The sequence below is a fragment of the Acyrthosiphon pisum genome, chromosome X (assembly GCF_005508785.2).
Source record: "Acyrthosiphon pisum isolate AL4f chromosome X, pea_aphid_22Mar2018_4r6ur, whole genome shotgun sequence".
NCBI classification, from domain to species: Eukaryota; Metazoa; Arthropoda; class Insecta; order Hemiptera; family Aphididae; genus Acyrthosiphon; species Acyrthosiphon pisum.
In genome coordinates, this window is record NC_042493.1 from 27,474,795 (window position 1) to 27,488,824 (window position 14,030).

Below are 14,030 nucleotides of genomic sequence, written 5' to 3' on the forward strand. Positions count from 1 at the left end.
TATGTTTCAAAATACTAAGAAAAATATTCTACTTTGGTATATATAATTAAAACCGTATGTTTTCATTCAAAAAAGTAAAAGACTTAAAAATTTATAAGGATAAAAAATATTTAAAATATAATTTTTTAAGAAAAACGTTGTTTTATAAGCGACTTGAAACTATGTAAAAAAATATTTTCAATAAAATTTACACTTTGAAATAATGAGTGTTGTTTGATAAAAGAATCACCCGGTAGTATGATTTTTTTCTATCATACAAACACGAATATTAGCGTACAAATTCAGCCAACAGTATGCCTTCCGGAATTTTTTTAATGAAAATTAAACTTTTGAAGACAATTTACAATTTTTAATTATTATCTTGTATAATATAATATACTGTTAATTTAAATTATACGTATGATTAGAACATAGAACATTAGAACATTAGTTAAATTTAGAAAACAAGTGAAGTAGTAGGTACCTGCGTGGTTTTTTTTTTTTTTGTTTACACGCCTTGAAGGCGTTTCGCAACTTCCACCAAGACTCTCCAACGGTCCCTGTTATGCGTGGTTGCGTGATCAAATATTAAGATCACGCCAGGTCTCTAGACGCGTGCATAAGAACCACACACTAATCATTTTTTTTATGAATTTCTATAATTTCTTTAATAGTTGTACACTTGTTACATGCATTTTGATAGTTACCTATCGATAATTACTTAAAGTAATCGACCCCGAAATGGTGGTTACTGATATAAACATGGTTCGACAACTTTCTACAACAATAAACCGGCGCAGTCTGTCGTCACTTCCAATGCTATGCGCTACGTTAACATTGCTAGTTGATTTAGCCAATTCTTCAGTATCATGTGGTTCCGGTATAAAATCAGTTGGAGGTAAGAAAATGCAGTCTTAAATATTTATTAATTTGGTATTCATATATTTAAGTTAAAATGGAAATTCACATAGTAAAATGTGATCAAAGTTCTTAGTGTAGCTTTTAATTGCTTTGGCATTTCAAATAAATTACATTAACATCTAAAAATATTTGACTCATTTTTGTATGATTTTCAATTGAAACATTTTTTATTTTTTGTCAACTTAAAATGTTTACCAGATTATTAACAAATTTATGTATTTCTATATTATATATTTTATATTGCTAACTATTAGAAGTTCTGGGATAAGTCTTAAATAATAATCCTATGTATATTGTTGTGACAATTATAGGAACGGTCCCAAGTGGTGACATAATTCTAGAGTATGGCAATGGAGTTCCTTTGGAAATCACATGCATCTTGCAATCTGATACCATAATAGTGCAAAACTTGTTTCATGATCGAACGGACAGTAGTAATAAAACCAAATTTCCCAGCCACAGGATCATTTTTTATAAAAATGCTGAAATCGTACCAAGACAATATGTGACAATCATCAACGCAACAGCGGCTCAACTCCGCATTCCAAACCCCCCAGCTGGCCAAGATACCTATTATTGCACACTATTACTTGATTACGAACGCAATAAAAACGAAAGTTATGGTAATTCTAAAGGCAATCAGCCGTATATTATGCCATCTAATGTTTCGTCCACGTTGTCCACTGTAGAAGATGAAGTTACTGACTTGAACACGAATGGATCTCATCTACTGGGATCACAAGTTGGGGTGTGTTTGAATAGAGTCTATGTTGGATGTAAGTTAACCACAACATTCAACTCTATTTTAGTTTAATTGCATATAATAATTAATAATATTTAAAACATAACAAGAACATCATAGGTAACTTATATAACTATAACTTTACGAATCTTGGATCGTTTATGAATGATGACTTAAAAATATTGAATACCTACTTGAACCTCAATATAGGTACAACAATCATATTCTATTCAAGACTTATATTATATAAGAATTTAAAAAACCATTTAAAATTAATATTTACCTAGATAAACCGGCAATTGTAAAAAATTTTACATGTATCTCTGAAAATTGGGTCAATTTGAGGTGCAATTGGAATATATCAGAGAACCCAATCAAAACCACTTATACGTTATTATTCAGATTACCCGGTCGTGCTGGAGGCAGGTAATGTATTACAGCTATTTATAATATTTTTCATTTATTATATGTAACTTTTTTGTTTTTATAAATAGAATATTCATAAATTGTCCGACGGATTCAGATATTAAAGAAAATACTTGCTATTGGGATTTCAACACTACGCCCATGTATAGACAACCTTACGAGTTTTACGATTTCAGATTAAATGGCCAAAATGTTTTAGGAAATTCATCTACGTTTTTCAATTTTCATCATTATGCCAACAGTATATTTAAACATTAAAATTATATTAAGTTATTATGATCAAAGTATTATGTAACGTTATTTAATAATTGTTTAATATTTATAGTTATTCCTGCGAGCCCTATAAATATCACCGTGGTGGATAAAACAGAATCGAGTGCTATGTTGAGGTGGTCTGTGGGTACTATGACAAACTTTCCACGGGAACTAGTTTATAAGATCGAATATAAGTCACAATGGGATTTTATTCCCGAAAATTGGCACGTGAGTGTTAAATAATCCATGAATGAAAATAAAAATGATATGATGGTTACAATTTTTTTTACAGTCTATAATTACAAGTGACGTGGAGTGTAGTATGTCCAATCAAACAAACTTATTTCTGTATACTATGAATTGCCAAGAACGTAATGATGATTATTATTATTATAATGTCACTGATCTAAAATATCCGTCCGCACATTACGATTTTCGCATGTACGTACGTTCTTCGCTTGCCCGCGGGGAGGATAAGTGGTCATCTCCTGGTCATATAACTCTGAAAACCAAACCTTCGAGTGAGTTAATACTTAATGGCGTATAATAATTTGTTTATATTATAGACTACAAACTGATATTAGGTTGCTCAATTGAATTTGTAAGATGTCCCCACCTATAATTGGCTATTACCTTCCCTATTACTACATACCCTTAAAAATGAATTCGATACAACACTAATATAGTGTAAAAATACTATACCTAGGTACTTATTATTTAATATGCAATCATTATAATTCGTCATATGATCCATAGTACCAAGAAGGCCGCCAAGAACTGATATTGGGAGCTTTGAGAGTATTACGTCACGAATCGACAAATCCAAAAGAAACGTGTTCATTTATTGGCAACAAATTGATGATAGTGAGAAATGTGGTGACTCGTTTGAGTACCGTGCTTACTATACTTCAACCACAGAACAAAACAAGTCCATGTAAGAGAAATGTATACATTGATTTTTTGATTTTTTTCTGATTGGATCTTTTACATTGATACTGCTATTGTTTAAAAAATTTAGTATTCACTATAGCAATGAAATATATGAAAGTTATGCCAAGTTTCAAGGACTCAGTACTTCAGTTGGTTACAACTTTACAGTGTATTCATCGAACAAAGAAGGTTTGTCAAAGGAATTTTCAACAATATACGTACCAAGTGAATCACAGAGTAAGAACTTGATAAATTTACCGATGCTCATACGAATATTTTAAATATTTAATTATTACTAGGAATTGAAAAACCAATATTATTGACAAAAATGGTATTTCATCAACAAGGTGTTTTTGAACTATCCTGGAAAAATTCCGGTACTACAGAATTGTCCTCTGCCGATGAACTGAATTACTATACATTATTCTGGTGTGAAAATGTTAATCGTGATCCGTATCAATGTAATGTACGTAATTTAATATAGACAAATTTTTCGAACACAATTAGTACTTACATACGTTGTTGTGGAAATGTGGTTTTGAAAAATATATTTTCATTGAATAATGATGCTGCTTAAAAAAATATTGATACATTTTATCTCAGTTTTTTTTAAGATTTTATCTCTTAAATGACTAGCTATGATTCTTAAAAAGTTTATAACAATTTCGATATAATTGATAGAATATTTAGCGTAGATAGGGGTAAGATGGTGCACTTTTTTTATAAAATCTGTTAAAATCATATAATATTTCATTGTTAGTATAAAAAAAATATTTTTATGTAGCAAATATTAAATTAATTTCATTTTCTAATCGAAGTTTTAATATTTGAAATAGTTAAGTTTAAAACATGGGAACTTAACGAAAGTCATACACATCAACTTACCCCGAGAGTGGGATAAGATTTCACACATGGTGGGGTAAAATAGCGTAGGAATAAGTATTTATTATAATTTTTTTTTTTTACAGAAAATACATTTTTAATATATTAACTCACATTACATACAAATTGACCTAATCATTATAATTTATAATAAATATATAAGTATTTCAATTATATCAACTTATTATAAAATGAATAATAAGTGAAGACATATTATCTAGTTATATTTATAAATTATAATACATTATACAATTTGTATTTATTATATATATTGTAATATATTTTACGAATTGAAACATGTTAAAACATATAAAAATAAATAAAAACTATTGAACGTTGTTCAATAATAATATTATAACAAATTAAAAATATAAAATTAGGCCTGTAACAAATTTAACAAGTATAGAATATAGATACTACAGTAGTAGGTTTGACCATGAAAAAATTATCAATATTACGATATAACGATAGCTTATATGTGGTGGGAATGTGGAATAGGAATACTAAGTAAATGGATACAATTATTATCCCTGTTTAAAATAACAGTCTTTAAATGTACATAAAAACAATGGTTTTTCAAAATCAAAATATCTGGAGAGCCTAAAGAAAATATTTTAATATGGTGTTTGAAATTATCAAGCCACTCATAAAAACATCTGAATTCATGTTTAATTTAATTTTATTAATGTTTATTTTAATTTAATTTATCTGTATCAAAAATCAGATATCCTTCTTAGCGTTTCTGGAGGGGGTTCCATTTAAAAATTTTATCTTCAACCTATTTTGGAAAAATTAATAAAGGTGGCACATAAATCCCACTACAACTAATGCAACACACAGCTGTTAGGTACTAATTTAACTCTTTCAGTAGCAACTGATTTACCAACAATCTTTTTATCTCTAATAACTTTTGGAATCGTATTTGGTATAAGTAGTTGAAAAAACCATTTCATCCATGTTGATGAATATTCTGCTAGAAGGAATATTTAATTTGTTATAAATGTTTTATAAATTATCATAAAACCTCTTCAAAAGTAGGTAATAAGTTATTTTTTTTAGATAGGGCTTTTTGAGTCAAGTAAAAATCATAGTGGAGGTTTTAGCACCTAGGATGTGCCTACATCAGTAAATATGAATAGAATATTAATACCGCAGTTGAGAACCACGAATATATGGCAATCCAAAATATTCCTGGGATATACCCTACCTCTTCCCCCCACTATCTAAACTAATCATCCTGAATATGCATCTGAAATTCACCGGAATGAACCAACGATCTGATATTTAATTGAGTGTTATGTATGTGTTTTGTAGGGTTATATGAACTGGACGCATGTACCTAGTTCAGAATTTCGCTGCAATGTCACTATATTAAATTATAATGTTAATAACCATTATCAATTTGCAATAAGTGCTAATAGTCGACGTTTACTAAGTAATGGAACCAATAGTTATCATCAAAGCAATTGTAAGAGTAGCGGAATGGTGTGGGAATCATGTACAATACAAAATAATATAAGTATGAAGATCTGTTATTTTTGAAGTTTATAATGAATTCTATAATTTTTCGATGCTAATTTTGTATTTATCTATTTATGATTTTTAGCTGCAAGAAAAGTTGAGAACGTTTGGGTTAGTGTGATAAGCTCGACGTTTCTCGGCTTGAGATGGAATATTGACTGTACTGACAGAATCGGTTTAGTTGGCGAATATCAAATATTCTACTGTGCTGTTGTTTCCGCAAACAATTACATTTGCAGTGGTAAGAATATTTCGTATTAATTATTTAATGTAGGTAAGCATATTAACAGTATAATTAGATAAAGATTATTTTTTTTCAATCAGTGAAAATATTGGGTAAGAAATTATAGAAATTATTACTTATTGTGCTTATTTCCTTAGTTAATATACAATAACTATCTAATGATTGCGCATATACATATAGATTAGATACTAGGTACTGCCACAGAATAGAATAATTAGAATGGACACTGATAACAAATTATACAGTAAGATAGGGCCAAACAAAAAATCAGCCGCCATTTCAATTGAGGTAGTTTTTATCAATTTTAAGTAGCGATTAGACTGATTAGTGATTTGTAAACTGTAATGTTCTTTGGAATATGTTTCTTATCTTGAATTAAAACTGATAAAACCACCTCAAATAAAATGGCGAATGATTTTCAGTTATCGGCCTGCCACCCAAAAGTGTCCACCCCCTGGTACTGCCTAGGTCAACTGTGGTCTGTGAAAACAGTAAAGTAAATTGTTCATTATACATTTTATTGTCTATAATTTTATTTTTTTTTTTAATTTTCTTAAGCTTTGGCAACTATTGGGATTGGTAAATTGGGTCCCAAATGACCTTATCTCAGTAAATTGGATTCCGGAAAAAAGGTAGAAAGTAAATTGGGTTCCAAAAATAAAATGTTAGTGTGTTCATCCCATTTTTGAATATCTAATCACCTTTATAAGAAGTAAAATTTTATAATTATGGTATAAATTGTATGAATGGTATAAACGGTATCATAGGCGAAGCCAGAAGTATTGTTTAGCGTATACAGAATCTAAATCAGCCCACCACAATTTATGGGGAGGGGGTTTGGGGGTTATCCCTAAAATCCCTATTTTCGGATATTTTATAGGTCACCGTAATTAGTTGTTATTTATAAATTGTAAGCTTATTATTTAACTATTAGCTTATTTATTATTCAAGCTTTTAAAACAAAATTTCAAATTTTTATTAATTCTAAATAATATGCCGAATGTTAGCGCAATTGAATTCCTCCGGCGGTTGGCAATATTTTTGTTATACAATATAATCAGTTAGTTCTAAAAAAAGAAAATTAAATTGAAAAAATTGAAAAAATTGAAAATGACAGAAATTATATTTTTTATTTTGAAAAATATTATATAGAAAAAATACGGTTAGGAACTGTCTTTGCTTGGAAAATCAATACATGGAAAATACATTGTTAAGAACAAATATAATAATTAGTATTTATAATGATCATTAGAATTCAGCCAAATTAATGATTCATAGATTTTACTTTTATTAATTAATTTTAAACTTGAATTAAAGCAGCCTTCAGGGCGATTAGGGCGTGCAGCTGCATACTCTGCACGCCGTGTGGCTCCGCCTATGAACGGTATAAATTATGTGTTTATTATAATATTATGTTCTTGATGAAAAGTTAAATGATAGGGATTTAACATACTCAAATTGGGTTATCGTATTAATATTGTCATTTGTTCCCTTAAGTGTTGTTCTACATCAAGCGTACTTTTCTTTTTATGTTTTATGCTTTGTGTACTACTATAATAATAATTATGCTCTCGGTCCGAGTAGGTAGGTAATTGCGTTTAAATCCGAAACCCAACTTCTCTACTACTTTTTTTACCTGGGAGTCAACCTACGGCTAAAATGTGCCCAAATTATCGCGGACTCAATTTACCAAGCTCCGCAACTAAGGCTATTAGCATTTTGTAGGGAGTTACGGTTGGTTGAGGAACACGTTTATGTGGGTCGAGGATTCGTCACTAAAAAAACTGAGTGATCGACCGTCCGGGAACTAGCTACGCCGGCCGATGCTTGACCTCAGAACACGTTAATGACTTAGGTCCCTTTCTATAATTTCAAATTTATATAATATTTGCTGTAGCTAGTTAATAAGGTGTGATTTTTGTTTGTATATATTAGATGTTTCGATACCTACAACCTAGGTGCCTACTTAGTTCTTTTATTTAATATTTAGAAATGGATATTTTGTACCTACTTATTAAAATTTATAATTATTATAAATTTATTTTATATTGTAGGATCCATGTTATCCAAAACAATGAGCAGAGAAGAGGCACAAAAAGACAGAGGTTTTACATTATTAACAAACCTTGAGCCTAATACCACGTACATTGTTTCCATATCAATAAGTACAAATTATGACAAAGGAATACATAGTGATCCATTACTAATTACCACTTTAGGCTTAGGAGGAGGTTGGTATTTAAAACAAGAATATCTCACATATATAAAACAACTAATGAAACATAATTGTTATCCTTAATACTAGTCGGTCATCATTTATAATACAAAACTTATCCCTATTTTATAATATATTTAATTGTAATACTATTATACATCAAGACAGTTTCATTCTACTTACTAAGAATATTAAATTTAAAATAAAATTACTTCCCTTAGTCGTAACATATCTAGGGAGGTATGTATTGTATTAGTTCTTGATCCATTCATTATTTTGAAAACAAATATTGAAAAGATATAATATGTAGTGTAGTTATTTGTAATGTGTACCTACTCATTAAGACACTCTATTATTTAGAAATTTAGAATCATAAAAGTTAAATCAATTATGTATACAAGATTTTTAATTTATTTGTTGTCAATGAGCTCAATATTATTGTCAAAATTAGATCAATTTATAAATTTAAAAAAAAAAAAAATTACTAACAATTTTATTAATATTATAATTATTATTATGATATTATTAATCTTGTAATACCTATTGCATTCATAAATGTACTAACAGTAAATAATAAATATATAATAAACTATCATTGATCAAAAGTCTTATTAATACTTTCATATCATTTGTAAATTCAGTTGTTGTAAATTTCCGAGTGTAATGTATAGATAAATACATTTTAACTCAAGTCTGTGAAAGCCAACTTCAATAGATAATGGCCGAAAATAAAATGTATTTTTAATACAAATATATTTTATAGGTACTTAAATATAATATGGTTTAGCTACCTAATAGCTTAAATAATTATATAAGATACATATACATTTATATTATGATTTAAATGTATAAATAACATATCACAAAGTAGCATTTACTTTAAGAAGAGAATGACTAATTGGAATTTCAAATTTTCAAATTGTTATTTTATATTTTTCTTCAAAGTTAAATATTTCTTGAAAATAACATAATCATATAAATTAAATAAATCATTACACCTTAAGTGGATTACGGACCCCACGAGGTGCGTACCTACCTACGCAAGTGTAATTTCTTGCTCTAAAGTTTCAAAGTTAAACCGAGTTTGTCATTTTTACTTAATCCAACCTTAGTGAATTCGATACAATTTGCCAGCTGGTGTTTTTTTAAATAGCTGTACCTACCTATATAACCTAACTTCTTAAGGGAAAAAATGATCAATTAATACAAAATACGGCGTTATATTGTTGAAATCCAGTTCAGGTTGTAATACCCCAGATTGTAAATACTGCTAATCATTCAATTATTTCTGAAGCTAATTCACTTTCAAATACATACTAAATTTCTACTTTAAGTTATGGAATCTTTTTGGCAAGATGTTTTATCAAAAATAAACTTATAGTAGTCAATGCAAAGTTCAAAAATGGATATTTAGATTTTAGACTACTGTTTTTATAAGATTATATAGTATAACTGGATGCACAGAAGCTATACAATCTACTCAAAAAATAGCTTTACAATATTAAAGGAGTACACAACACAAAAAATAAGTTTTTTTTATTTGAAAGAATGTTCAATTCTAAGGATAATGGTATAGGTTTTACGTTTCTACTCACATTATTCAATACGTTATGAGCAATTGAGTTCGAACAACCGGTCCGCCAACCGCCATGACGTGCCGTTTAACCAAATGTCTCTTTTAAGATTTTTAATATTTAAAAAAAACTAAACGTCATATAGAAATTCTGATTCTTGCGTCGTCTTAAACACATAAAACCACACATTTATACGTAAATTAAATTTCAAAAATAAAATGTTTAGGAGGGTAAATCGTTGTGAGAAGCGAGGAACTTTTGCACGTATAAGATAGGCAATTACGATGATTACTGATTAGGGCCCAATGACGTCACGCAGCTATTTTACATTTCTTAATATCTCTTAAAGTAATAATTTTTTTTACATCGGATTTTCACCAAATCATTTCATATAGTCATAGCTACAATAATTTAACATTTAAAAATAATTTAAATAATTTTTTTTTTTGTGTTGTGTGCTCCTTTAAATGTTGAATCGAGATATAGAACCGGTCAATTGAGACGTAGGAAAAAACAAGTTACTCTAAAAATGAAGTTTCAGATAGGTACTTACCCAAAAAGAAAAATACAGAATTATACTCCAAATATCATGTATTTAATTGACTTGATTATGAAATATCTTCTATTTCTAAAAGTTTTCAATAAGCAAAAGAATTGAATAATACTTGATGGGGTTTTTACTCATAGACTTCGTCCTACAACAAAAATAAACATTCTGATCCTCGACAATACCCACCTTACTGACAACGTTCGATCAACATTCCATTATACTTCACATTCACCTTAAACCACCCTCAAATTCCCGAAAACTCAGCTGGAGGTGGCACCGCTATCACAGTACATACAAGGTACACTCACCACTCCGTTTCCATTCTAACCAAATCCTTAGAACACACCACACTGTGTACATTCAGATCAGCTACACTTTCCTCCACTTCGTTGCCGCATACAAAAGACCAGCAAACATACTTCTTCCATCTGATCTAACTGCATTACTGGACACTCCCTACAACACCATTGTAGCGGTCGACCTAAATAGCAAGCAACAGCTATGACACAGTCGTAGGCCCAACGCGGCCGGCAACATTCTAACTCGCTTCATCAACCCTAGAAATGATCTAGTAGTTGCTTCTCCAATCCACTACCTAAACAACTTCAACCACAGTCCAGACATTGCCATCATCAAAGCAAATAACATCCACTACTACATCGAAAAATGATCTTCAAACCTCTCTTCGGACCACACTCCAGTTGTTCTGGAACTTCACACCACCACGACTTCTATGAGCCCTCCAGCATCTAAATACGTTATCGAATGGGCTGCATTCCATCTGTTCACGGACTCTGCCACCCACCCTTCCTCTAGTGGCTCATCCGCCAATTCCATTGACTTATTCATCAAAAATCTTACAACTGATGTCACATAGCAGAGATCTTACACTTCTTCATCTACGCTTCTAGAAGGCTCCAGAGTCATTTCTAAAAAGCTGCAGCTTTAAATTGACATCAAGCGCCACCTAAGATTTCGTTGGCAAAAATTCAGGGACATGGACGTTAATCTTTCAAACTGACAAACCTCCAAAGTAAAAGAACTCATAGCAGAATACCGCAATTACCAATGGAGCAACTTCATTGGCTCTTTGAACGAAAGCTCCAACACCTTGACACGCTTCTTCAAACTAAATTGGCATTGTTTCGAAAACTTCTACTATTTCGCCCACTCAAGGACACAGCAGGCAATCTCATTTTCGATCCTTAGCAAAAAGCTGCTCTCCTGTATAATTCCTTTATAGCCCAATTTCACTCCCCTACGGACAACCCCAACATCAACCTCTCTTTAATGACAAACTGACCCACCAGCACACACCTCCACTACGTAATTAAATTTCTCCCTAGACAACGCAGGACACGCGTGCTCCTGGGCGGCCCGACGGCATTAGCAACAGTACACACAAGCATAGTGGATGCAAAACCATCACACATCTATGCCGCATATTCAACTGGTGCAAATGACTCAATTATTATTATTTTGCAGTGGAAGCACGCCATCGTCATCGCCATTCCTAAGCCTGGCAAGAACGTTACCAACCCAGTAAATCATCGTCCGATCTCTCTCCTAAACACAATGCCCAAAGTTCTGGAGAAGCTTTTGCTCACCAGATTCGAAATCCACATCACCTCCAAAATCTGTCCAGACCAACATGGCTTCAGAAATGCCCACAGCACTACCACCCAAATACAGCTAACACCTAACTAAATGATATACCTAGTTTCTAAATTAAAATATTAGATCTTAATGAAGCATTAACATATTTGTTAGTGTGTAATAACAAAAATAGGTAGGTATATTAATTGTATTACCTATAAGAATCATATAATATGTATAATACTTTATTTATTAATAATTGTATCCAAATAATTATACTTTATAAATATAAGCAGCTTTAAACAAAATATATGTGAATAAAAGAATGTATTTACTAGGTATTTAGTAGATATACGAAGAACATTTTTAGGGGTGCCTTTTAAAAATTTGTCTTGGGCATAATAAATCGGCTTAGCCAGGGCCGTAGTTAAACATTTTACGCCCGGGACATAGTTTGCCGCTCCTCAAAATAAGTTATTTCTTAAAATTTAAGGTACAACTACTATTTATAGCATAATTGTGGCTAGCTTTTGAAATCTTTTTTTGGAAACCTTTGTATATTAATGAGTTAGAACAATCATTGATGCAAACAGAATTTGTCAGTCGGACTCAGTTTCTAAGTATATACACTTTTGAAGTTTTGCAAGTTTGCGTATTTCTACACGTTGGGGTTTTTATTAAATTACTTTATTAACAATAAAATACAAAGTAAGTAAGTAAGGGGGACGAGGTGGCCGAGCGGTCAACGCGTCGACTTCGGCACAGCCGGTCCGGGTTCGATTCCCGGCCATCGGGCGACATTTTTCTCCGGGCAAGTCACGGTGTCCGCAGAACAAGAGAAAATAATATTATAAAACATATTATTCATATAGAGTTGGCATTTTTAATGGGCAACGAAGTGCACGGGATCAGCTAGTATATTATAATAATATTATCTTCCTTGTATTACCTACCTTTTATACACGTACAAATCTTGTATATTATTATGACTTATAAGGTAAATTATTTTTAACTATAAAAAAACAAAACAAGACTGAATATCGGATACCTGGATAGATACCTATTAGGAAGTTATATATATGTAGTATTGTCGTCTGTCGTAGGCATATCAGCATATATAGTCAAATCAGGCATTTAACTATCCATCTAAATATTTGGTTAAATGCCCAGATGTTTAACAAAATGTCTATTCCAAGTTAAGTAAACAATAAAAATGAAACGTTTTTGACTTTTGTATTATTTTAAAAACCATACTTTATTTTCTTATTGTTTATTTTCTTATTGTCTTTTTATGTTTAATTTATTAATATGTAAATTACTTAGGTATATGAAATATTTTTAACTGCGTATCCTTTGGTAAAATTGTTTTACAACTCAAATTATAAATAAATATAGGTAATTACTAATTAGATATGACGATGCGAGTATAAAAAATGAATAAAGAGTTATCTTATAATTACTAATTTTTGTTAATTTTTAGCAATGTCAAACCGGTCTGTGATTGTGTTCTAAGAAAATTTTAAATGTTCCAGCAAATGCCACCAAATAACATGTTACAATGGCCATCAAGTAGGAAGTAGGTTATTAAAAATTAATAAAAATTTGCAAATTTCTGAAAAAGCTTGTTGCTGAGTAGATTTTATATGATATTTAATCCTTATATAGGATGATTTAGGTGTAATCCCTTACGTTAATACTTATTGGCATGTATCAGCTAAACGTAGTGTTGGGGTATCAAGATGCGTTTATGATTTTATAGTGTAGGTACGATGTAACACAATCGTTGCTAGTAGAGCATTATGTCGTTATGCAGAACGTCCGATTGATAGGGTGTGGATACGTGGATAATATTCTGTATATTGTGCTACATGTGTTGTGTGTGTGTGTGTGTGTGTGTATTAGGAATATGTTGATATGTTATATATATTTGTAAATGCGTAGGCATGTATGTAAGTATGTTACATTGTTACCGTGAATGATGTAAACGTGGTAAATGTTTCAAATGCAGACATTCCCCGGTTATTGAAGTTAATCCCCAATTTAGTTGGAGAATGATGTTCAATAGGTACATTTATGTCGGTGTGAACGATCAGTGATAAGTGTATAGGTATTAGATACGCGACAAACTTTCGATAGTTAAAAATATCTCAACGGAAGTAGATAAACAAACGAAATCCGACTAGCGATAACGCTGA

The 14,030-nt window shown here is 30.7% G+C and overlaps 1 protein-coding gene across 3 annotated transcripts in view; it reads left to right on the forward strand.

Moving 5' to 3' along the window:
- Positions 1 to 12,176, forward strand: part of LOC100572111 (cytokine receptor-like) — a 19,391-nt gene extending 7,215 nt beyond the window's left edge. Inside the window, exons 2-14 of one of the 3 annotated variants that reach the window (XM_003240122.4) lie at positions 683 to 877; positions 1,212 to 1,676; positions 1,930 to 2,068; positions 2,137 to 2,309; positions 2,394 to 2,551; positions 2,616 to 2,844; positions 3,080 to 3,257; positions 3,342 to 3,490; positions 3,553 to 3,719; positions 5,450 to 5,654; positions 5,742 to 5,897; positions 7,955 to 8,131; positions 11,725 to 12,176. In XM_003240122.4, coding sequence (XP_003240170.1) covers positions 721 to 877; positions 1,212 to 1,676; positions 1,930 to 2,068; positions 2,137 to 2,309; positions 2,394 to 2,551; positions 2,616 to 2,844; positions 3,080 to 3,257; positions 3,342 to 3,490; positions 3,553 to 3,719; positions 5,450 to 5,654; positions 5,742 to 5,897; positions 7,955 to 8,131; positions 11,725 to 11,756 — 2,385 coding nt within the window. In that variant the 5' untranslated portion in view covers positions 683 to 720 and the 3' untranslated portion in view covers positions 11,757 to 12,176. Of the gene's footprint in view, positions 1 to 682; positions 878 to 1,211; positions 1,677 to 1,929; positions 2,069 to 2,136; positions 2,310 to 2,393; positions 2,552 to 2,615; positions 2,845 to 3,079; positions 3,258 to 3,341; positions 3,491 to 3,552; positions 3,720 to 5,449; positions 5,655 to 5,741; positions 5,898 to 7,954; positions 8,567 to 11,724 lie in introns of those variants that run through there. The other 2 variants (XM_008180123.3, XM_008180113.3) reach the window with 2 other exon arrangements.
- Positions 12,177 to 14,030: the final 1,854 nt, after the last annotated feature.